The 26,704-nt window shown below is 39.8% G+C and overlaps 3 protein-coding genes across 19 annotated transcripts in view; all 3 read right to left on the reverse strand.

Annotated features, from left to right (window-relative positions):
• LOC127624950 (zinc finger protein 160-like) overlaps positions 1-26,704 on the reverse strand; it is a 229,712-nt gene that overhangs the window by 69,190 nt on the left and 133,818 nt on the right. The window lies entirely within an intron of this gene.
• The window catches only part of LOC127624990 (zinc finger protein 501-like), a 67,455-nt gene continuing 45,557 nt past the window's right edge, over positions 4,807-26,704 (reverse strand). For 2 of the 3 annotated variants that reach the window (XM_052099998.1, XM_052099997.1), the window contains one exon: positions 10,338-10,549. In XM_052099998.1, coding sequence (XP_051955958.1) covers positions 10,473-10,549 — 77 coding nt within the window. In that variant the 3' untranslated portion in view covers positions 10,338-10,472. Of the gene's footprint in view, positions 7,014-10,188; positions 10,550-12,652; positions 12,729-26,704 lie in introns of those variants that run through there. The other variant, XM_052099999.1, reaches the window with a different exon arrangement.
• Positions 21,994-26,704, reverse strand: part of LOC127625003 (zinc finger and SCAN domain-containing protein 2-like) — a 138,451-nt gene continuing 133,740 nt past the window's right edge. For all 14 annotated transcript variants that reach the window (XM_052100037.1, XM_052100034.1, XM_052100044.1 and 11 more), the window contains exon 3: positions 21,994-24,160. In XM_052100037.1, the coding sequence (XP_051955997.1) occupies positions 23,265-24,160 (896 nt within the window). In that variant the 3' untranslated portion in view covers positions 21,994-23,264. The remainder of the gene's footprint in view (positions 24,161-26,704) is intronic.

Below are 26,704 nucleotides of genomic sequence, written 5' to 3' on the forward strand. Positions count from 1 at the left end.
CAGGCTGGTACAGATTAAAGAAAAACATCTCTTTATGTTTTAATGTACTTATGAAATGGGACACCAAATAGTACTAAATAATATGTAAATATAAATACAACTAAAGAGAATCTATATTTACCTCAGATTTGACCTCAGGTCACCTCACGGAAGACTTCTCCTGTGCAGATTTAACAAACAGATTATTTCATTATACAATTATAAAAATTGAAAATGTTTAAAAATTAACACAAAACATATTTGATCGGCTTATATGGTACATTTTCAAAAGTATTTACAAATATTGAATCAGTTAAAACATATATATATATATATACAAAGTATTATTTCCTAGACTATCTTACCTAATGGTGGATATTTACCTAGCTGTCTATGTATATTCTCTAGAAAAAAATGATTTTTTTTAAATAGACAGCGAGGTAAATATCCACCATTAGGTAAAACCAGATAGTCTAGGAAATAATGGTGGCGAGCTGAGATGATGTAAAGGCCATTGGCTGAAGATAGCCAAGTTGAACGATTAATGGGCTTTAGAGAAGATAACACAGAACTGTATAAAGATGATGGGGCAGAACTGGAGAGTCAGAAAGCACAGCTGACCTTCTACCTTTGATATCTGGAACCCCGGACTGAGAGTTTTCTTGCATAGAGAGAAAGATTCTTCACAACACAAATCACTTTATCAAACGGAGAATAAATATAGATTTGTTGAGTTTACAGAAGTGAGGTGCAGAATCTCAGCAGAACTACTACATTTACAAAATACTTTTGTCTCATTTCACAATGATGAAATACTATGAATAAAGCACCATTTACTCCAGTAAAACATTTAGCAGATGTGGTACATTTTCTTACAAGTTATCTGAAGATCAGGGGAACATGCTGCAATAACCTCTTTTAAGGGACGTTTTTAGGACATTAGCGCAACGTTTCTGGAACGTTAGTCAAAGTTTGTCAAGCTTGAACTTTACCAACACGTCTTCAAACTGGACTAAAATAGAAACATGAGTTTAGCCACAGACAGACAGAAAGTGGAAATAAACCTGTTCTGAAGTGTTTTAGTTGTTTTGTTCATCTCTTGCATATGACCAGTAATCCCAAAAGTATTTACACAAACTTGAGGAAACCAAAAAGCGTTTGTTTGTGTCCGTCTCTCCAATATATATTATCACCTTCATTGAACTCATTTACAGTCAGTCGCTGGATTTAAAGACTCATTTAAGCAGAATATTCTCACATTTCTGTTTGTTTCTCCTGAAAGGGATTTTTTAAAGCGTCTGTAACAAAACAAAGCGACATGCGTCGATAAAAACGCCAAAGAGAGGAAAAAAACTATAACAACAAATTATACATCAAAACAAATGTAAATCTCTCAAATGATGTGGAACACGTACCGAACTGAGCGCTCAAACTGTAGCTATCTTCTTCTTCTTTATATATTTTATTGGCATTAGCGCCACCAACTGGACAGGAGGAAGGAAAAAATATATAAATATTTTATAATAACACACTTGATATTATTATTAATATATTTATATATATTAATAATATAACTTTACAACAAAATGTAATTACTTATACACAATGTGTGATATTTAAATCCTTTTGTTGTCTAAACTTGCCAGCATTACAGACCTGTGGCCGTTGACGAGACTTTCCTTTTCCCTGTGTTTGCCTCTCTATCTGTCCAGTTTCCTGATACTCTCAAGAAGCCTACTGAGTCATGATGTCCAGTTGCTGTACCCATTGACGAGCATGTCCTGTCCTCTGTGGTCATGTCTCTGTCTGTCTCCGTCTCTGCCACAGCACTGCTGGACCCCGCAATTACGACTCCCTTGCCCTTTTACTCTGTACAGCGGACGCCACACCCTAGCCTAATCTGACTCGTGTCCAGCGGTAGCCACCCAATTTGCTCTCCTCCCTTATTCCCTACCTCAAAACTCCTCCCAGACTGCTGGACCCAGTCCCATCTTTGAAGCCCCCTCACTGGCTGCCAGACCATGCCCCTTTCCTGAAGCCTCCTCCCAGGCTGCCGGACCATGCCCCTTTTCTGAAGCCTCCTCACTGGCTGCCGGACCATGCCCCTTTCCTGAAGCCTCCTCCCAGGCTGCCGGACCATACCCCTTTCCTGAAGCTTCCTCACTGGCTGCCGGACCATGCCCCTTTCCTGAAGCCTCCTCCCAGGCTGCCGGACCATGCCCCTTTCCTGAAGCCTCCTCCCAGGCTGCCGGACCATGCCCCTTTCCTGAAGCCACCTCGCTGGCTGCCGGACCATGCCCCTTTCCTGAAGCCTCCTCCCAGGCTGCCGGACCATGCCCCTTTTCTGAAGCCTCCTCACTGGCTGCCGGACCATGCCCCTTTCCTGAAGCCTCCTCCCAGGCTGCCGGACCATGCCCCTTTCCTGAAGCCTCCTCACTGGCTGCCGGACCATGCCTCTTTCCTGAAGCCTCCTCCCAGGCTGCCGGACCATGCCCCTTTCCTGAAGCCTCCTCACTGGCTGCCGGACCATGCCCCTTTCCTGAAGCCTCCTCACTGGCTGCCGGACCATGCCCCTTTCCTGAAGCCTCCTCCCAGGCTGCCGGACCATGCCCCTTTTCTGAAGCCTCCTCGCAGGCTGCCGGATCCCGCCCCTTTCCTCAAACTTCCTTCCTGATTTCCCTCTCTTCCCTGCCCTTTTTTCCTTCCTGTTCTGTTTGTCTTGTTTGGGGCATTATGTTCCCATTTTGGGACACCTGTGCCTTTCTTATATCTTCTAGATTTAATATGAATCTATACAAGTTACCAGTAAATGATACTGGATTATCAGATGCCCCTTTCCTGAAGCCTCCTCCCAGGCTGCCGGACCATGCCCCTTTCCTGAAGCCTCCTCCCAGGCTGCCGGACCATGCCCCTTTCCTGAAGCCACCTCGCTGGCTGCCGGACCATGCCCCTTTCCTGAAGCCTCCTCCCAGGCTGCCGGACCATGCCCCTTTTCTGAAGCCTCCTCACTGGCTGCCGGACCATGCCCCTTTCCTGAAGCCTCCTCCCAGGCTGCCGGACCATGCCCCTTTCCTGAAGCCTCCTCACTGGCTGCCGGACCATGCCTCTTTCCTGAAGCCTCCTCCCAGGCTGCCGGACCATGCGCCTTTCCTGAAGCCTCCTCACTGGCTGCCGGACCATGCCCCTTTCCTGAAGCCTCCTCACTGGCTGCCGGACCATGCCCCTTTCCTGAAGCCTCCTCCCAGGCTGCCGGACCATGCCCCTTTTCTGAAGCCTCCTCGCAGGCTGCCGGATCCCGCCCCTTTCCTCAAACTTCCTTCCTGATTTCCCTCTCTTCCCTGCCCTTTTTTCCTTCCTGTTCTGTTTGTCTTGTTTGGGGCATTATGTTCCCATTTTGGGACACCTGTGCCTTTCTTATATCTTCTAGATTTAATATGAATCTATACAAGTTACCAGTAAATGATACTGGATTAAAAATATCTATTTAGGTAAGGATGATGTTAAGACTATTTTTAAAACTGATGATGTATTTGTCTCCTCTTTACCTTGTCAGTGCTGTTTATAATGTATGTGCCGTCTAGCAGTTAGTGATGTTTGACTTCCTCCATATAATACTTGTGTGTTTTCCACAGGCCACCACAATATCGTGTGAAGCCGGACTGAGTCACACATTCGCTTTGTGCATTTCTGGCGATCTTATCTCTGGAGCGAGCTGGTACGCACTCCGGCGGATCAATTATGAGAGAAATGAATATATTTCCTTCGGTAGAAACTCTGAGATGTCAGACATTCACAGAATTTTAAATGCAGAAAAACCTTGAAAAAGCATTCCCTGCCAAAAGTAGCTAGTAAGAGTGATGGAGCTACCTGCCATGGCCGATTATTACCCACATTTAGGGTTGTTAATTTCTATTCTTTTCTATATATATATAATTTCTCCCCAATTTTGGAATGCCCAATTCCCACTACTTACTAGGTCATAGTAGTGGCGTGGTTACTCAGCTCAATTCTTCTCCGCCACCCGAATTGCTTCTGCGACCGTCAATCTGCACATATTATCACGTGACTCGTTGTGCATGACACCGCGGAGACTCACAACATGTGGAGGCTCATGCTACTCTCCATGATCAACGTGCAACTTACCACGTGTCCCAATGAGAGCGAGAACCACTTAATCTCAACCATTAGGCGATTACCCCATCTGACTCTACCCTCCCTTGCAACCGGGCATATTTGGTTGCTTAGGAGACCTGGCTGGTACTCAACACGCCCTGGATTCAAACTCGTGACTCCATGGGTGGTAGTCAGCGTCAATACAAGTCCCTTCTTTTGTCTGTTCTTAAATATATAATAAAGAGTGTTTCTTCAAGCGCATGTCTTCCTGACTAACATAATTTCTTGTCATGTGTCACTCTGAGACAGGTTGCCCGCCTGTTGCAGGTAGATGAGCAAAATCACTAGCGCATGAAATACATGGACTAGGAGCTTGTGAACTGGAATCAGCCTTGTCACATTTTGCAGGTGCTATTTTCACACCCTGACCATGTTTTCATATATTTGGCTACTTTCCAGATCCATGGCCATTTTCTGACATTGTCGATCATCATCTTTTCGCAATCGGCATCGTCAATATCCGATTACATCATAAAATCACCCAGCCCTAATTAAAAAGGGTTATTTTTACAGGCCATTTGATAATAGGTCAAAGAAGCTGTAATTTATACCATTGCAGGAACACACAGTCCAGAAAAATCACTGACATGACCGCTTCTCACAGGATTCAAATGTATGTAAATATAGTACAAAGGCAATTAGATTGTAGGCTCTTTATACAACATATTAATTTGACCATTTTGCTAACTAGCATACACATTTACACATACAAAATATAATTTTTTTTGTAAAGTTTGTGCAGTGTTGAATAAACAGTATATGTAACACAAATGGATCTACAAAATGCCCAGATAGTGTAATATTTTTTAAAACAATTATACAGGATCATCCTTAAGTGTGGTGTTATGAAGCAGATGAGCCACAGGATGCTGGAGTCTCGTGATCTTCCCATTTCTTTCATGGACAAAGGTTTTTTTTTTAATAGAATTACATTTATTTTGATGTTTTCTTTTTCATAAATCAAAGAGTTAATGCAACAAATCAGGACAAATCTAGAACAGGATTCATTACTTTCACACTGAGATATCATGAGACACAACTGGCTGTCAAACACATATTGAGCTACACATAACAAAGATATAATAAGCTACACATAAATATTTTCTCAGGTACTTATTGAGTCGAAATACACGCACAACTTACATAATTTCAGAAATATACCCAAGTAACAATATCCATATCATATTGTTTGTGTTAAACTTGTTGTTTCTTCATCAAATAACAATGTTAAACGTAAATCAAGACAATCACTGAAACAACAGAAATAATCATAAAAACATCATTTATAGAAATGAAAAAAAAAAAAATGGAAGCATGTTATTAATTAAAAAGTTTATTGTCACTGCTTTACATTACAATAACGTATCGTTGGGGCGGGGGGTGTCAACATGAATATATTTGTGAACTGACATGCTTCGAAGAGCAGATGGCGGTTTAGCAGGCCAGACTGGTTCTGAACACAACTATACACCTCTGGAAGGTGTAGTAGAAATCTCAGTACACCTAGAAAATCTCTTGAAAACCTCTAGAGTTTATGTAGGTGCCAAGAAAAAGTCTTCCTTTAAAAGTAAAATCCTCTTGTTTACGCCAAGTGTTAATGTCGAGCACTGGTATAGTCAGTATTCATATGATGATAACTTTCAAGTTATGTTAGCACTGCATTCGTTGCACTGCAGGATGGTCTCATCTTAAGACACGGCTGCACATGCAATAGTTTGGTTAGGAGGCACATATGCTTTATTCACACATTCACCATTTACTTGATATCATTGGACCAGAAGATGATTCTTGCTCACTGTGCCTACGTGGGCAAATCTTTTTTTCATGTTGCCATAAAGAACTTGCTGAGATGAAACTTTTCTCACATGAAGAGCAGTTGTATGGTTTCTCTCCAGTATGAATTCTCTCATGTGCTTTCATGTTTTGTGACATACTGAAACTCTTTCCACAGTGTGAGCACTTGTAAGGTTTCTCTCCAGTATGAATTCTTTGGTGCTGATTCAAGCTGCCGGCTGTAGTCAAGATCTTCCCACATTCAAAGCACACATGATCCGCCACACCGGTATGCATTTTCTGGTGCTCTTTCAAATAGGACATGCGTGTAAAACTCTTTCCACAAAATGAACACTTGTAAGGTTTCTTTTTTGTGTGAGTTTTCAGATGTTGTTTTAGGTACTGTGCCAGAACAAATGTTTTACCACACTGATCACATTCAAATAACTTTTCTCCAGAGTGACAGCGGAGATGATTCTTGAGATGGTCTGCATTTGCAAAACTCTTCCCACACTGATGGCACGTGTAAGGTTTCTCTCCAGTATGGATTCTCTCGTGCCTTTTAATGTGTTCTGAACAAGTGAAAGTCTTTCCACAGTGCGAGCACTTGTAAGGTTTCTCTCCAGTATGAATTCTCTCATGTGTTTTCAGGTGTTCTGACTGTGTGAAACTCTTTCCACACTGATGGCATGTGTAAGGTCTCTCTCCACTATGAACTCTCATGTGTGTATTAAGATTGCCTTTACATGTGAAACTCTTCCCACACTGATGGCATGTGTAAGGCTTCTCCCCAGTATGAACTCTCATGTGTCTATCAAGATCTCTTTTACTTGTGAAACTCTTCCCACACTGATGGCACATGTAAGGTTTCTCTCCAGTATGAACTCTCATGTGTATATTAAGATTTCTTTTACATGTGAAACTCTTTCCACACTGAGAGCAGGTGAAAGATTTCTTGGCTGCTCTTCTTTGAGATAAACTATTTTCAGTCTCTGAGCAACTCAAAGATTTTTCTCCAGATATGAAATCATGACTTTTCTCCTCCACTTCATTCAGTTCTTCATGTTCCTCTTTCACTTCCATCGGCTCTGCAATGAACAGTAAATTTATGACAAAATCAAATTGAACCCCAATAAAAATGGCAGATCAAACCACCATTATATTTTAGAAATTATACCATCAATTCTGCTTAATAACTTAATTTTATGATTATAGTCATTTATAGCAGTTAATCGAGGTGTAAATGTATCATTACTATATTATTACAGAATGTGATACAGTCTCATTACTCAAGCCTTCACATGACAGAGGTGGAGCATGTGAGATTGAAGAGGAAAAAAGTGCACTATGAAATTAAGAAAGATGGTTGGATGGATACTGATAAGTTCTGCTTTCTGTGTCATTATTCATTACTGTTTGAGCAGAACTGACCAAAATATTGCTTGTATTTCTCCATAAAATGTGTTATTTACTAGTGAGGTGAAAAGTTACCATTTTTAACAGTTGATTAACAGTAAAGTTTCACAAACTGTTAATCGTTTTTCCATCGGGACACAGTAATAAAGACAATTTTTGCTATGGTTTGTCCTCAAACACTGCTCAAAATAGCACCAAATCACATGCACAGTGAGCAATGAGCTGAAAAGCACAATACTAATGTCCATTAGAGCCGACCAGTATATAATGTTTGAGACAGTGATGAAGTGAAGTGGTGGTGGTGTAGTGGTCTAAACCACATAACTGGTAAACTGGTAATCAGATGGTCACTGGTTCGATCCCCACAGCCACTACCATTGTGTCCTTGAGCAAGGCACTTAACTCCAGGTTAAGGATAAGGGCTCTGTAAGTCGCTTTGGATAAAAGCGTCTGCCAAATGCATAAATGTAAATGTAAATAAATGTAAATGAGACAGATACTGATTTTAGAGGGGCAAAATTCACTGATTATATGGTGGCCGATATAGTTCATTTTTGAGCTGGAATGAAAACAGACCTTTTCTATGTGGATTGTTAACCGATATGACTATGCAAAGGTACTCAGTAGGCTGCTTCCTTAAACAAATATTTTATCAAAGAATATTTGACATTATTATTACTATACATTGTCAACAAATTCTAGAAATTAACACTGAGAAAATAAAGAATAAATTCAAATAAAATAAATAGCTAAATAAACATCAGTACTGTTTAGTATTAGTCAAATGCTGACTATATTAATACTGCCAGTCAGTTATTGGCAGGTTGTAAAACAAGAAGTATTTACACCTGCCGAGTCAAGAATTAAACAGCGGTAGCAGTGTTACTCTGTACTCTGCTATACAAGTTCAGGGGGAAGCTTCCAATGGTGGAAAACGAGACTTTTAAACATTACATTTTAAAATGCAATGACTGGAACTAGACGGTTGAAGGGAGTACCAAACTTTGAATACTGAACAAAACAGTTTGGTGAATACATGTTTACACATTAGCTTCCACTCTACGCAGTAGCTATGTGATTAGCTGGTTAGCTATAAGCTTGTCGTTACAGAGATTAAAAGATGGACCAGCATTGTATCTCATCAACTAGGTAACAGCGTAACGTGAAATCAACACTCAACAAACAAAATCCACCACTGCACCGTTGTCTGCTGAGCTGCAAAAAGATGCTCTGATGTATACCTTTCAATCTGTTAAATTACTTGCTGCACTGACAAACTATAGCTGGCTAACAGCAAACAGACATGAGTGACATGGTTGTCAGGGACAGGGTTAAACTTATATTAGTTATATTGAAAAGGGAAAATGATGGGGTCATTGTTTATTAACTTTCGAGTATGTATTTCACAAATCAGTTAGCAACTTACCGAGAAGACACCGCTCAACTCCGCCCTGTCGGAATCATCTGAGTTCAGAGACAGCTCTGTAAACAATGAAGTTGGAACGTGCTCTGCTGAACAAACTACGTAATGACACCAATTCAAAGCATTGTTTTCTACATTATATGTTCTGAAAAAAAATCATATCTGTGCAAATTGGTAAAATATATGCCTATACGATATATCGGTGAAAGGCTAACATCTGCCGATAATATCTGCCGACCAATATATCTGGACTTTTGTCAGTGAGGCGTATCACAGTCCGGCTGGAAGCTTATGGCAGGTAATTTTGGTGAACTCTATCCTGAGACCATGATTCAATCAATTCATCCACTCTGAAGTCTAGTCTAGACTTGAACTGAGAGTGTGTGTCTGAGTTCTGAACACTGCTAGGAAGATTATTCCATAGTTAAGGAGCCAAATATGAAAATGATGTCCCTCCTTTTGTGGATTTTGATATTCTCAGAATTTTTGCGATTATAGCACAACAGATTATAGCGTGATAGAAGGTCACTTATGTACTTTGCAAGCGTGATCACTATTGCATCTTATCTATCATAATCAATCAATAATTTTGCAGTTTGGTTTAAAGGCAGTGACCTGATCTAGGGTTGATTCAATTGGTCAGGTCTAGGCTTAGCAATGTTATGCAGCAATAAAATGAAGTCAGCTGACTACCTGAATGACCAGGTTTTCCCATCAATGGGTTTTCTCTTCCCTGACAGCATAGGCATATTCCAGAATGACAATGCCAAGATTCATTGAGCTAAAATTGTGAAAGAGTGTTTCAGGAAGCATGAGGAATCATTTTCACACATGAATTAGCCACCACAGAGTCCAGACCTTTACCCTATTGAAAGTCATTGGGATGTGCTAGAGAAGACTTTACAGAGTGGTTCGACTCTCCAGTCATCAATACCGTCTTTAGCAATAATTAAGTGACACATTTGTCATGGCATTGTTTCGACAACCATATACAATATCACAAAACTGTTTCAGTCCAGATTTGCACCCATTTTTTTTACAGAGATCTTGTTTTGATGATGGGACAATCAAACCTCTCTGTAAAGTCTTCTCCAGTATGAAAATTCAAATGAAAACATGTAGTTTAAGATAGAGTACACATATTAGTTTTACCAAGTGTATAATCTGAAAGAGAACTTTAAATTGACTTTCGACTCATGAACAATCACTTTAAAGCCATCTTTTTAAAGAAAACAAATTTGGACTTAAAGCAGAAACCCAAATCCAGAGTCACTGTTCCTGAAGGACTGTAATGACTTTTTTTGTATATTTATAAAGGCAACTGAGCACTTCTAATATGACAATAAAGCATTTGTATGATAAAATCATCCGGTAACAGATTTTGACATGTAATGTGTACAATAACATTAAAGGAAGAAACATACCTGAAGGAATAACATCATCTTCATCACTCTGTTGTTCCTCTGCTGTGGTTTCTTCTCTCATCTTCATCAGGTTCCTGCAGTCCAGAAGCTTCACTGAACACATCTTCACTGGTGTCTGCAGCATCTGCTGTTCATCGTCATCATTTCTCTGTTCTTCTGTTGTGATTTCCTCTTTAATTTCCTGCTTCACTTCAATCTTCACAAATGTCTGCAGCATCTGCTCTTCATCATCATCACTCTGTTCTTCTGTTGTGATTTCCTCTTTTATCTCCTCCTGCTTCACTTCAATCTTCACTGGTGTCTGCAGCATCTGCTGTTCTCCAGCATGAATCACATCCACCTGCTCTCTCATGATGAACATCTGAACACAAAAACATCATCATTATAATGGACTGACATTCATCAAACTCAAAAAGACCGAACATTTAATGATTATACACAAGAACTGCTGTTAAACAAAACCACTTTGTTTTTTTATACGGTACAATTGGTTAGCTACAGAACCACAGAAACTTCCTTAAGTGTGGTGTTATGCAGCAGATGAGCCACAGGATGCTGGAGTCTCGTGATCTTCCCATTTCTTACATATTGTTTTTTTTACCCTGGGGGAGGTGAATTACGGGTCTGTGTCAATATCAAAAGTCCTGCTTTGTTCTATAGCAGTTGAAATTAAGCAGATGCACATTTTGGCACCATTCTTCCAGGATTCCAAGTTTTATGACTTCAAGGTAAAAGTGTGTGGACTAAAAGCCGAGACACACCATCCCGACATCAAAAAACTAGAGGTGACAAAAGGCTCCGCCACCGATTCAACATGCTCAATCAGCCGAAAACCCACCAACGATGGTCCAACTAGTGCCGACAGACACTGAACTATGGCCCGACATTGGTTTGGTGTGTCCAGGCATTAAAGGCCTTTCTGAAGAATTCTTATAATGGCGCTCTATCCGTAAGACTTAATATGCCAGGTTTCCTCAGGAAACTTACAGTTCCCACAAACAAAATATATATTGGTAACAGCACTGTCACTAGTATGTTTATCTTTCCATTATACTAATATAGTTGTATGTGTTAAAGGTGCACTCTGGTCTAGTGTTGGGTTAAAAACTGATGCGCAGTATCAAATACACAGAGCACATCAATATGAAGACAAAGCCAAATCCTGGACATTTAGAGGCAATTTTGAACCCCGACAGGACGATTTCTCAAGTCTGAAAAAGAGGACATGTTTGGGGAAAAGAGGATGTATGGTCACCTTTTTTTATTTGTTTCTTTTTCCATTCCATCGCAAATGCCACGGACTAGGCCAGTCTCTGAAAAAGTCTGAAAGATGCATCCGAAATTTGACTCGTGTCTGAACTCAAGTACCCCAACTCTACTCTAATGATATCTTAGACCTTATAAAATCTGTTTTATTATACATGTGGCAAGGCGTCAATTTTAGAATCACATGACCAGCTGAAACACTACTTGTTTAATCTCAGTAACTGTCTTGTTATTGGACACTTTCACTCATGGATTAAATTAATCATGGCTGATTGTGAATAGTGAATTTCTACAGTGGCATCTGTAAATGAAAACTATTGATTTTGAATGAAGCAGCATCTACACCACTAGGTGTCACTGTAAGTCCAAGATGACACAAACAAAAAGTTACTGAGTGCACCTTTAAGTACCACCTTACCTGCAGATAACCAGGGTTGATTTTAGTTGGGTGAAACATTGTTAAATAAAAATGTTGTCTTTGTTTTTAAAATATGAATAAATCACCATTTACTCAAAATATTTAGCAGATGTGGTAAATTGTCGTTTTGTTGACAGAGATTTTGTCAATTAAGTATGATATCCAAAACACATATTGACTGACTACAAAAATAATATAATTATGAAAACGTCAACTCGTATTTAAGTTATCTGAAGATCAGGGGAACATGCTGCAATAACCTCTTTTAAGGGACGTTTTTAGGACATTAGCGCGACGTTTCTGGAACGTTTGTCAAAGTTTGTCAAGATTGAAATTTACCAACACGTCTTCAAACTGGACTAAAATATAAACATGAGTTTAGCCACAGACAGACAGACAGAAAGTGGAAATAAACCTGTTCTGAAGTGTTTTAGTTGTTTTGTTCATCTCTTGCATATGACCAGTAATCCCAAAAGTATTTACACAAACTTGAGGAAACCAAAACGCGTTTATTTGCGCCCGTCTCTCCAATATATATTATCACCTTCATTGAACTCATTTACAGTCAGTCGCTGGATTTAAAGACTCATTTAAGCAGAATATTCTCACATTTCTGTTTGTTTCTCCTGAAAGGGATTTTTTAAAGCGTCTGTAACAAAACAAAGCGACATGCGTCGATAAAAACGTATTTTACACTCATTAAAACGTCAAAGACAGAAAAACAACATATATAAATAAATGTTAATCTCACAAATAATGTGGAACACATTGAACACGTACCAAACTGAGCGCTCAAACTGAAGATGTTTCTGAATTCTTATTCTATTATATTTTTATTGGCATTAGCGACACCAACTGGACAGGAGGATGAAGTGCCGAATGGAGGAAAATAAATAATCATAATAATAACACTATATTGGGTGTTGCAGTTTTTCTTTTGTGTTTTCTAGTGGTATGCAAAACAACTTCTGGTGAATTTACGCCTCCTGCTGGACTGGAGTGTTGATGCGTTTGAGAAAAAATACCCACATCTGATTCATTATTCCTTTTGTCTAACTTTAAAATACTTTCAACTATTTCATAACATTATACAGGAAAATTAAGTGACAGGTTTTCTATTTCCACTGACATAAATATTTTTATGATTATGAATCTGTTTCATACGCTACACACAGGGTTTCAAATTAGTAGTAGCTTTTCCAAAGTCAGTAACTGCATGCATATGTTTGGACAAATTTTTATTTGTATAGCGTCTTTCACAACACACATTGTTTCAAAGTAGCTTTACAGAAAATCATGTATTAACAGAAAATGAAACTGTAATATCTATAAAGTCTTTGTCATCATTGTGTAGTTTAATTAAATATGATTGTGAATTGTGTATAAAAATAAGTGATTAAATAATAATTGTATCATGTATCAATACCAGCTAAACTCTTGAAAGAGGTATTCCCTGTAATCTCAGAACCTCTTCTTAAAATAAAGAGTTTTAATAATAATAGTTATTATTAAGTGTCCTTAGCACATGTCCCAAGAAACTTTAAAATGGCTGTTATCAAGTCACGTGATGTCATGCAAAATATCTTGTCAAACTGATCATGTTTTAAGGATTTTTATATATTTTTACAGGAAAACAATACAAAACTTATCAAAAATACGAATCCTGCCCTAATATCAAAGGTTATACTAGATAAAATTAATTTTGATCTAACATGAATTTTCTTGATAAAATGGTTAGAAATGTATCTTAGCGTAAAGATAACAATTTACACAAGGTTTATTTCTATTTCTTCTGCTCCAAACTTACTTTAAACGTACTTCTCTGTCTGCTCGTATGAATGTAACACATCATAAGAAAGTGTTTCACTGCAGTTCAAATGCACTTTGGATCACATTATTTATATGTAGAAATGTTTTTCATCTGTGTTTCATCAATGTTTAGCACCTCTAAATCTGAGGCCATGGTTCTCAGCAGGAAATCGATGGAGTGCGTACTCCAGGTAGGGAAGGAGGTATTGCCCCAAGTGAAGGAGTTCAAGTACTTCGGGGTCTTGTTCACAAGTGAGGGGACAATGGAGCGGGAGGTTGGCCGGAGAATCAGGGCAGCGGAGGCGGTATTGCACTCGCTCTATCGCACTGTTGTCATGAAATGAGAGCTGAGCCAGAAGGCAAAGCTCTCGATCTACCGGTCAATTTTTGTTCCTACCCTCACCTATGGTCATGAAGGCTGGGTCGTGACCGAAAGAACTAGGTCGCGAGTACAAGCGGCCGAAATGGGCTTCCTCAGAAGGGTGGCGGGCTTCTCCCTTAGAGATAGGGTGAGGAGCTCAGTCATCCACCCCAGATTTAGAGGTGCTAAACATTGATGAAACACAGGGGTGGTGGTGGTTTGAGCAAGGCACTTAACTCCAGGTTGCTCCGGTGGATTGTCCCTGTAATAGGGGCTCTGTAAGTCGCTTTGGATAAAAGCATCTGCCAAATGCATAAAAAATCTGTGAGGAGCTAGGATGGAGCTTTGCGTGGAAAGGAGTCAGTTGAGGTGGTTTGGGTATCCATCTGGTAAGGATGCCCCCTGGCCGCCTCCCTAGGGAGGTGTTTCAGGCACGTCCAGCTGGGAGGAGGCCTCGGGGAAGACCCAGGATTAGGTGGAGAGATTACATCTCCACACTGGCCTGGGAAGGCCTCGGGGTCCCCAGTCAGAGCTGGTTAATGTGGCTCGGGATAGGGAAGTTTGGGGCCCCCAATGGAGCAGCTGCCCCCGCGACCCGACTTCAGATAAGCGTTTGAAAATGGATGGATGGATGTTTTCCATCTGAAAGGACTAAATATTATATGAAACAAATGACAATATAATGCAAAGTAATCTCTTCAGTAATCAAAATACTTTTTGAATGTAACTGTTATAGTATAATTTTAATATCAAATATATAAATAAAGGTACAAATAGTAGAATAAGTTTGGGCATTATGTAGGCCAGAAACTTGTATGTATGACTATATAACCTAATATTTCTAAAAAGTAGGATTTTTAAAAATACAGCTATGTCATAATTATTCAACTTCTATTGCATGTAACTGTTTCTTAAATTTGTAAATCTACACAAGTAATTGTTTAAACTAAATTAAGTCATCTGCAGTGGCACATATTTAAGTTTTAAAATGTAAGTTTAGCGTTGTAAGCAAAAATGTATTTCTATGTAAAAAATGCAATTAAATATAAGCTGTCTCAAAAGCTAATAGAGAGATTATTTCGTCACACAAGAAAGGTTATGGCTAAAAGTAAATTTCCAATAGACAAAGTTGGCAGCGTCATCCATTTTTTAAATATGGTACAACAGCAACCTTCTTGGGTTTGGAAGAAACCAAAACTTCACCAAGGGAAATGTTGACTTGAATATTCAAGAAGTAATTGGGAAAGAACTGGAAGAAGGTTTTTTAAACATATGACACTAAACTGAAAATGAGTTTTAGACCCATGGGTCAGCAGTACATCTGGAGAAAGATGACAAGAACGACACCATCCCACAGTCAAGCATGGAGGTGGGTCAGTCCTGTTATGGGGAAAATGGCTATCCTGACTATGTGACTGTGATGTGTCTTTTCCTCCTGAAAGAATAGGAAATAATAGGAAACACCTTTCCCGATGCAAATAAAAAGCATTAAAAGGCCCCAGCTGAAAATCAAAATACTCCGTGGAAAGAAAACCAAGTGGTTTTTATTGTTGTTCAACCATAAACAGTTAGTACAGTACACAGCGAAACAAGACAACGTTCCTCCAGGACCATGGTGCTACATAAAACAACATAGGACAAACAGAACCACATGAGACTACACAGACTAAATAAAATACCTATATAAAGTGCACATGCAAAAAAGTACGGGACAGTACAATACATTACTAAAAGGAACAGGACAATAGGCACAGTAAGAGACAGTGCAGCACTGACCAGTACATAGTAGTGCATAAAGATGACACTTTCTAAAATGTAAACATAACATACTATGAAATAGTGTTCTATGGACATAGCCGTTATTGAGGTAGCAGCCAGTTATAAAGTGACAGTAATTAAAGAGCAACTCAGGACACGTGCAAAAGTTGGATGGTGTACAGGTGTGTGTGTGTGTCAGTCCAGTCCCTGAGTATTGAGGAGTCTGATGGCTTGGGGGAAGAAGCTGTTACACAGTCTGGCCATGAGGGCCCAAATGCTTCGGTACCTCTTGCCAGATGGCAGGAGAGTGAAGAGTTTGGGTGTGTGGGGTCATCCAAAATGCTGGTTGCTTTGCGGCTGCAGCATTTTATGTAAATGTCTTTGATGGAGTGAAGAGAGACCTCAATGATTTTCTCAGCTGTTCTCACTATCCTCTGCAGGGCTTTGCAGTCTAAACGGTGCAAGTCCCAAACAAGGCAGTGATGCTGCTGCTCAGGATGCTCTCAATAGTCCCTCTATAGAATGTAGTGAGGATGGGGGGTGGGAGATGTGCTTTCCTCAGCCTTCGAAGAATGTAGAGACGCTGCTGGGCTTTCTTGGTGATAGAGCTGGTGTTGAGGGACCAGGTGAGGTTCTCCGCCAGGTGAATACCAAGGAATTTGGTGCTCTTGACAATCTCCACAGAGGAGCCGTCGATGTTCAGCGGAGAGTGTTCACTATGTGCTCTCCTAAAGTCCACAACCATCTCTTTTGTTTTGTCCACATTCAGAGACAGGTGGTTAACTGCTGCACCCACTCTCTGTATGCTGACTTGTAGTTCTTGCTGATGAGGCCCACCACGATCATGTAATTGGCAAACTGGACGATGTGGTTCGAGCTGTGCATTGCTGCACAGTCGTGAGTCAGCAGAGTGAATAGCAGTGGACTGAGCACACAGCCCTGGGGGGCCCCAGTCAGTGGCGGCTGCTGGTCTTTCAAAGAGGGGAAGCTCATTTTCGGCATACATTATAAACTTATTTAAAAGTAAATTCTGCCCTACGTTCCTTTTCGAGAAAATGCACTGTGACTCTGTCGTACCAACTAGGCGTCTTTTCCAGTGACTTGACCAGTGTCTTCTCAATGGCCAGCAGAGCTAGGCTGCTTAAACGACCTTGGCCCATTGTGTTACGGGTGTAGGACTTGAGATGCTTTAAACAGGAGAAGCTCCTTTCTACACCTGCAGATGTAGCTCCAATTGTTGCCACTAATGAGAACAGTTTGTAAAGCTGAGGCATTGCACTGTCCAACTCCATGTCTTTGAGGAACACCAAGTAATCACACAGCTTTCCCTAGTTACCCTGCAAGTCCTGATCTGAATACAGGACTTGAAGTTCAGACCTCAGTCTCCCTGAATCAAAGTGATGGCCATAATTTTTCAGGACACTTTGGAAGGCCTCCTCTGGAAATTCTTGTCTCATGTCATCAAATTTCCCTGGATTGACTAATTCTAAGAAGAGCATACTTTCCAAATTTGAAAAACGTTGAGGAATCTGCTCCAAGATGTTATCAAGGATGGCCATGTAGAGATTTCTATAGTGCTCTTGGGGATCCTGCAATTGGGTCAGATGGCGCTTTCTCATGGGCTCATCTCGTGGGTCTGATGTGAGATCTGCTGTTTTGGCATAAACAGCTTGGAAAGCCCCCTCTGACCTTTTCTCTTTGACAAATGCAAGAAGAGATTAAATTCTTTTCTTGCAGTAAAAAACATCCATCGCCCTCTGCTGGACAACATCAAAGACCACATCAGTCTCAGTGAAGATTTGTTCATATGTGTACAACATGAACACAAACTCAAATTCCTCCAGTTTCCTCAGAAAGCCTTTGGCACAATCCAGTGTATCATCATCAATTGTCGTGTCTGCAATGATGTTTTCAAATGTCTGCAGGAGGCCATCATAATTGTTTGCCACAGTGCTCACTATCCGTGATGTGAAATTCCATTGAGTAGGAGCGCTTCTGGGCAACCTTGAACAGCCTGCAGACTCCAGAAAAGACGTCCTCTTTGTGGATTTTGAAAAAATGTGCCAAACCCAGAGAGTGATGCAAAAAAATTCTGCACTCAGGCAAGCATTTAGCCCCTGTGACAACACCAGATTCAGTCTGTGTGCATAGCAATGCACAAACATTGCACTTGGGGCTATTGCTTTCACTTTGGCCTGCAGACCATTGAGTGCTGAAGCCATGACAGCAGCCCCATCATAGGTCTGTGCCACAAGCTTATCCTTAAAATTGTAGGCCTGCATGTTCTCATTTAAAACATCAAAAACGGACTGAGCATCTCGCCCTCCAGAAACATCAAAAAATCCAATAAAGCACTCCTGAATTTTACCTGAACTATACACATAGCGAACAATGACAGAGAGTTGGGCACGGTAGGATATATCAGTTGTTTCATCCACCTGCCATCCAAAAAAGGGAGCATCCTGAATTTCATCTCTGATCTGATCAGAAATGGTGGCTGCAAGAGCAGAGATCAAGTCATTTTGGATAGTATGGGACATACCAGAAAACACAGCTGAGGACTCTAATTGTGTGGACAGTACAGAGTCATATTTAGATAATGTTTCTGTGAACTCCCTGTAATTTCCCTTGTTGGATGATTCACTACACTCATCATGTCCCCTAAATGACAGCTCCTGTCGGCCAAGCAAGGATGTTACATCAATAAGGCGGTTTAGGAAGGCCCTGTTTTGTTTGACTGTTTCATTATGTTTAGTCACTTGAATGCGAGCACCTTCATTGATTGCATGCTCAACCCTGATCCTGCCCATGCAACTTAATCTTGCACATGCACTCACATGTTCATTGCTATTTTCATGTCTTTTATATGCCCTGTCAAAGTTAGACAGATCTCCAAACCCCACTTTTGACCAAACAACACATCCGTGAGATGGTTTCATCAAGAGGCATGGCCAGCAGTACATTTTATTTGTCACAGCACTTCCAGTCAGCCAGCTAACTTTGTCATACCAGGAGAGCTGAAAAGACCTGTTATTTTTCCTTATTTTTTGCACTAAATCAATCTTAGGTGTTGATCTGCCCTGCTGTTTAATTCTAATTTTTTCCTCGTAAGGAAGACTTTCAAATGGCTTCGCCAAAATCAGGTCGACAATATTAGCACCGTCTGCCATCGTGCGCAGTTTCACCCGCACGACGCTAGCCTAGCCTACTGTATGAATGAATGAACGAACGAACGAACGCTCTAAAACAAAATATATTAAACTTGGTAAAACTGAAACAAGGAATGTGGTGTATAATTGTGTGAAATGTATTATGCAAATTGACTAGCAATTTCGCCAAACAAATATAAAGAAATCGGTTGCAGCAGTTTGTCTTTCGACTACACTTGAGAAATCCGCGATGGGACTGAGCGCGAAATAGCTTCAGTGACTTCTTATAGTACAGATTCGCTGTCAATCAAAAGGAGATGCAGTCTTTCGACAGATCCTCCAATCATCACGCGGAAGCCCGGAGTCCAGGCCAGCCCACTCCTCATTCACCCCCAGAGACGCTGAGCATCCGTGGGCGGGACATAATCGCAGCATTTATCCAATGACCGTCTATTTTAGGAGCACTGAAAAAAACTGTTCAGAGCAGCCCCATTGAAGTCAATGGACGCTCGGCTTCAACAGGGAAATGCACTGACGCTACGGGAATGCATGAGAAGTAAATCGAGTCCGCCGACCTGCTATATGTAATGTAGCTGAATCTGAACGAACTCGTCTTCGAGATGAATGTGTTCTAATGCATTTTTAGTCAATAAATTGTTTACACAATAGTACATATTTGACCATTATTTTTTTGACATTATAGGGGAAGCTGAGCTTCCCTTGCAGTCTTAAAGAAATCCCCACTGGCCCCAGTGCTCAGTGTGGTGGTGGAGATGCTGTTCCCGATCCGGACTGACTGAGGTCTCCCAGTCAGGAAGTCCAGGATCCAGTTGCAGAGGGAAGAGTCCAGGCCCAGCATGTTCAGCTTTCCAATCAGGTGCAGAGGAATGATTGTGTTGAATGCTGAGCTGAAATCTATGATAAAAAAAATCATGAATCAATTGTCACACATTATACATACATTTCTGCATATATACAGTGATTTTTTTTTTCCATATATCCCAGCTAAGCTGGGGTCAGAGTGCAGGGTCAGCCATGATATGGTGCCCCTGGAGCAGATAGGGTCAAGGGTCTTGCTCAAGGGCCCAACAGTGGTGTCTTGGTGGTGTTGGGGCTTGAACCCCAGAGCCTTAACCGCTGAGCCACCACTGCCCTCAGCTAGTTGTGGTGTTTCGTATAGGGATCCCTAGTGTCACTACATCTACACAACATAGAGTGAGTGACAGATAGGGAATGTCTCAGTTACTGTCGTAACCTCCGTTCCCTGATGGAGGGAACAAGACGTTGTGTCCCTCTTGCCACAACACTGTACTATCCATTGAAATGTCCGGGACCCTGTCTTGGCTCCTCAGCACAAAACCTGAATAAGTGGTCACGAGCCAGCTCCTTTTATACCCGCATGTCCGGGGGAGTGGCAAGCAAATTCCACTCGCCAATTCACATTGGCCTTTTCTCAAACATCAGAGGTGTTTGGGGCTCCCAAGAGAGACCCCTTGTGTCACTACATCGACACAATGTCTCATTCCATCCATCAAGTAAAGCCGCAAAATCAAGGCCCCGCCCTCACTCTCGCTGAATCAATCGCAAGCACACGCCCCTGCACTTTTGACTTATGACGGTGTGAAATAATTAATTATGGAAATTTAGATATTAAATTTAAAGCTCCAATCTCCTCAGTCCTCCGAAGATCCCGAAAAAAAGTCAGTTGGTGCTTCAGAGACTACTTCGCTCAGAGAACCTGTCAATCACAGCTGTCAATCATGATGTCACAGCACCGTTTTTATAGCATCAAATAACTAAAAACAAACTTATTTTGAAAACAAACACTTGAAATGACATCAACGTGATAGAAACGACAGTAAATGACAGAAACTATCTTTGGAAAAAAGATATGTGAAGTGTAATTTAATTGTTTAGTTGGTCTCACGTCCCGTTGAATAACATGGGGAGGCAGGGTTTATGACCTATACTAGGACCAGTCACCGGGGGCGATCGAGACATTTTGGCTTCACTTTTGAGGACTTGTGCGGAACACTTGGTCACTATACTGGGGCATTAGGACCCACACAGACCATAGGGTGAGCACCCCCTGCTGGCCTCCCTAATACCACTTCCAGCAGCAACCTTGGTTTTCCTCAGGAGGTCTCCCATCCAGGTACTGGCCAGGCTCAACCCTGCTTCGCTTTAGTGGGCAACCAGGCAAGAACTGCAGGGTGATATGGCTGCCAAATAAATTGCAAGTTTATTTCTCACAATTATGATTTTATTTCACACAATTACAATTTAATATCTCACAATTGAGTGTTTAAATCAGGTAATTGTAAGTTAGAAAATTGAAAAGTCACAAGTGTTAAATAAAAAGTCAGAATTAGCCTGGCCGTTTTATTTTTATTACCTGGCGAGATCCATCTTCTATAGTACCCCAATGGCATATTGAATGTCTCCACAAATATAGTAAAATTATAACTCTTATAAGTTGCCTGAAGATCAAGGTACCACATAGTTACGTCATTAATAGGATTAATTAGCAACGTTTTCATGATCTGATCACGTCATTTCTCGAATGTTATTTAATCTTCTGAATGATAAAACTTTACAAATACGTCATCACACAGGAATAAAATATAAACACAAAAATGTTGACTATAAAGTGCTTGAGTTTAGCCACAGACAGACAGAAAGTTGTTTTGTTCATCTCTTGCATGTGACCAGTAACAAAACAAACTACATCAGATGATAATGAGCTTCTTTTACAGTCATTAAAATGGCAAAAAAAGTAATTTAAACAAATCATGCACAGAAAAATATGAACCTAAATGTCACAGATGATGATTCAACTAAATCTACAACCTAACTGATTCAGAACAAGTATACGAAAGCCAATGTTGCATTCTTTCCTCATACTGTAGGCTGAATAATTGTAATGATATGTGATAAATGATACAGTGAACGGTAAAAGCTTTATCATGCGAATGTATGCAGTATTATTTGTACACATGCTAATGTTAGTCAATACAAATCAAACACTAGACAGATCCTCAGAGTATGAAGACGGCCTTTATTAGTGACATCAGACAATATTTAAACACAGCAGGCAAACAAGTTGATCTAGAAATAATCAACACTGAACTAAGTAATATATTGTTGATCTAATATGCAATATTTTCTTAATATTAAAATGCTTAAAAAGAATGTTATAGAGACTTGGGGGTGGCATATTTTGACTTAGTATCACCCTGGCAACTGCCTTGCAACCATCCAGAGCATCCCAGTATCCATGTATCAACATCAGAACATCGTAGCGTCTCATGTGGTGGGATCTTTTGATTCAGGGCAGTGTACGGAGGCCCTTTGTGGGACATTGTGATGACAAGTTTTGCCACGCCAAGCACCACTCACACTTACTTCAGATCTAGTTTATATAGAACATTTAAAAGCTGAAGAAATTAACAAAATCCTGGACATTTAAGGAAAATTCCATTACAATCCACAGAATTGTTTTGCAAGGAAACAAAATAAATATAATAAAATAAAAATGTAAAGACATTAATGACATCATACAGATATTAATTATAATTAAGAATAAAAAAATAAAAAAAGAAAATGGATGACCATAGACTTCTCAACAACCAGTTATTTCTCTGAGAGAAATGCACTTTGAAGCAGGATTCAAAAAAATTATTAAATGAATCACCCACATCCTGCTGTCTGAACAAATGTTGTCAGTGTTTTTTTCTTATTTTACACCATTTTGTGCCAATCAGTGCAATAATGGGAGTGAGCCATTCTTACATGCTATTTGTTGATGTCACATAACGTATTTGCACAACATTTTGTAAGTTTGGGATTGTGACTTCATTCATTAAGCGTATGCCCACTGTAATTTGTTTATTGTGTGCTTGGTTTAAGGTTTAAAGAAATATTCACAGTAGGCTTGGGTGGCGAGAGTGATTTACAAAATACTGGAGTTGTATGATCTTTACCGATTAACGGTTCCCCTGTGTGAATTGTCTGGCGATATGGTTGGGACAACATACTCTGGTAGTGTTTCCAGCTGCTCATTTCAGCAGTAGCGCTGCCCCCTACTGAGTCTAAAGTGTAAAACACAGCACTACCAATGTATTTTGATTTCCAAATAAATAACTCTGAAGGCTACTGAACACTTTAAATAAATTTGAAGAATGAATGAGTGTGTAATCAGGTTAAAGAATAATCGGGTACACCTCTAACAGACTCCAATTAAATAAATGATAAATTGTTTCTGATGCTGCTCATTTGGAAGAAATTCCATCTTTGGGTTTATCTGAATTTTAACCTATTTACTTGACATCGTTGGACCTGAAGATCTTTTTTTTTTCTTAATGTGAACACTTTGGCAACACTTTCTTTCATGTTTCCAAACTATTTTTGCTTTGCTGAAACTTTTCCCACATGAAGAACAGTGGTATGGTTTCTCTCCAGTATGAATTCTTTCATGTGTTTTCATGTTGTGTGACATACTGAAACTCTTTCCACAGTGTGAACACTCGTATGGTTTCTCTCCAGTATGGATTCTCTCATGTGTTTTCATGTTTTGAAACAGAGTGAAACTCTTTCCACAGTGTGAGCACTTGAATGGTTTCTCTCCAGTATGGATTCTCTCATGTGTTTTCATGTTTTGTGACAGAGTGAAACTCTTTCCACAGTGTGAGCACTTGAATGGTTTCTCTCCAGTATGGATTCTCTTGTGTGTTCTCAGGTTTTGAGCCAAAGCAAAACTCTTTTTACAGTGTGAGCACTTGTAAGGTTTCTCTCCAGTATGGATTCTTTCATGTGATTTCAACCCATCTGGCCGAGTGAAACTCTTTCCACAGTGTGAGCACTTGAATGGTTTCTCTCCAGTATGGATTCTCTCATGTGTTTTCAGGCTTTCTGACTGAGTGAAAGTCTTTTCACATTGTGAGCACTTGTATGGTTTCTCTCCAGTATGGATTCTCTTGTGTGTTTTCAGGTTTACTGACTGAGTGAAACTCTTTCCACAGTGCGAGCACTTGTATGGTTTCTCTCCAGTATGGATTCTCTGATGTGTTTTCAGGATTTCTGTATGAGAGAAACTCTTTCCATTCTTTTTAGAATTTGAGCAACTCAAAGATTTTTCTTCAGTAATGAAATGATGATATTTCTCTTCCACTTCATTCAGTTCTTGATGTTCCTTGTTAACTTCCATCAGCTCTGCAATTAACACAATATGTTGACAAGAAATCAATTTAAGAGGAACAAATGTAAAAAGAAACCAAATTGAACCACAATATAAACTATTAATATAAATAATAAAAAAACGAAATTGTTATAGTTTTATGATCTTCCTTTAGATCCACTTATAATGTTAGTAAAGTCTTTTTCACCAACAATAGTCAGAATTTATTTATACATGATCCCTTTTCAACTCTGTCTAAACACTAAATTTTCAAAGACACTGGTCTACATGGCGTGACATCTCACATCTCCTGTCTCTTTTTACATACAGAAATGGCGTGCAGTTTTCTCAGCCAGTGGTTGAGCAGTTAAAGGGATCAGCACAGACACATTTTTAAAAGTACTTTTACTTCTCTTAAAACATGGCCCACATCACAAAAAATAATCCAAACTATTAATAATGTTCATCTGCATGTTTACACAGACCAACAATTAAAAATAGTGCAGATAGGTTCAGGACTTGTTTATACTAATAACAGCAAAATGTGATGGTGTTGTAATGGTGGTGGCGTAGTGGGCTAAAGCACATAACTGTTAATCAGAAGGTTGCTGGTTCGATCCCCACAGCCAGGCACATAACTCCAGGTTGCTCCGGGGGAATTGTCCCTTTAATAAGTGCACTGTAAGTCGCTTTTGATAAAAGCATCTGCCAAATGCATAAATGTAAATCACTGTAAATTGTAGCAACATCTCTTCGACCTTTCAGGTGAGGCTCGTGTTTTTAACAATAACCTGAGGAAGTACTCATTTAAACTAATATATTAATCTGTTTTAATCCAGGTTTCAGTCATAGCGAATCCAAACTATGATCTGTAATAATTTCATTTAAAATTGGTGATTTGGATGAGAGCAATCTAACATTTAGTAGCCCTACCTTTATATGTTTATCTTCTTTTTTTCTTATCTTCAAGATTGACATCAATAAAACAAATTCTAAATGACTTAATGAGGGTTTTGTGTTTAGTATTTCGGGGAACAGACACAGTCTCTATATGGTATACAGGTGATTCATTCACTGTGTTGTAGTTTATGTGACCTGTGTGATGTCTCAAGGAAGCTAGCACACAGGTTCGGATTAGCCAGTTTGTCTGCTTCCTGACCTGGGCCCCAGTTAGTCAAACAATATCACTATTAAGATTATGAGCCATATTAATAGAGAGGAGAGGAGAGTGGCACCTTCTATGGGGGAATGGAGTCTGTCTCTCTTTAGCTGGTGAGGTCTTCCCCAAAAACTCTCCCAATTGTCAATGAATCCTACGCAATTCTCCAGACACAACTCAGACATCTAGCCATTCAGTGACACTAATCTATTATAAACCTTGTCACCACGACAAGCAGGAAGGGAGCAAGAGCATGTTACAGTGTCTGACATTGTTTTAGCAAACTCACACACCTTTTTAAAATGATCTTTAGTGATCTCCAACTGGCAAAGCCGGACATTGTTAGTGCAGACATGAATAACAATCTTAGAAAATCTACATTTAGCATTAGCCATCACTTGTACATTTGAACTGATATCTGATGCTCTGGCACCCAAAATGCATTTAACAGTAGTGGCTTAAGTCTCCATTTATACATTTCTTACAACAGAATCACCAATATCAAGGGCACTTTCAACATGATTCTCAGTGGTTGCATCACTTAGTAGGGTAAATCGATTGGAAATCCTGATAGGAATAGGAAAGTGGCGTTGCTTTGCCCTACGAGTATGCCGTTTGAGATTAATGCAATGATCCATGTAAAAAATGTGTGCGGTAAAACACACAGTTTAACAGCAATAAAAGTGGAAAGGTGGCTGTGCATGGTAAAATGCACATAGTTGTATTGCATTAAAAAGTTTATGCATGCAAAAATGGGAGAGAATAAATATTAAATGCTAAAAATAGAAAGATATGTAATGGTAAGCAGGCTACAAATAAGTGCTAGCAGCAACAGGAAACAGCGTCATTTTATATTGCATGGTGAGCGCTGCATGTGGTCCTGAATGACAGTGTGATAAAATTCTTGTGAACAAGCTTGACAAGTGTTGCTGCCTCCGTTCATTCATCTCTCTCATTGAAAACGAACATGGAACTCGCAGTTAAAGCTTACCATGTAATATTTTACAAGCTATTTATACACTTTATTTAAACATGCACATGACATCTTTCATTTGTAATTATTGGTGCAATAAAGGTTAACATTACATGAAATGCAAATAAACTCATTAATGTAACTTTAAATAAAAAAAATTCAGGACACTGTATATTTGTAAGAATTTTTAAACAACTTTACAGATCTTTATTTTAAAGGGTTAAACAAAGTTTTCCATGCCTGTCCAATGAACCATAAACAATTATTGAACATGCAGCAGTGGAATGGTCGTTAAGACACTAACAGATTACAGACAAGCGGCAATTAAGGTCACAGTTATAAAAATTTAGAACAGACCTTTCTACTGACTCTGAAAAACACCAAAATAAAGATGCTCAGGGTCCCTGGTCATCCGTGAACGTACCTTAGGCATGCTGCATGGAGGCA

The sequence above is a fragment of the Xyrauchen texanus genome, chromosome 31 (assembly GCF_025860055.1).
Source record: "Xyrauchen texanus isolate HMW12.3.18 chromosome 31, RBS_HiC_50CHRs, whole genome shotgun sequence".
NCBI classification, from domain to species: domain Eukaryota; kingdom Metazoa; phylum Chordata; class Actinopteri; order Cypriniformes; family Catostomidae; genus Xyrauchen; species Xyrauchen texanus.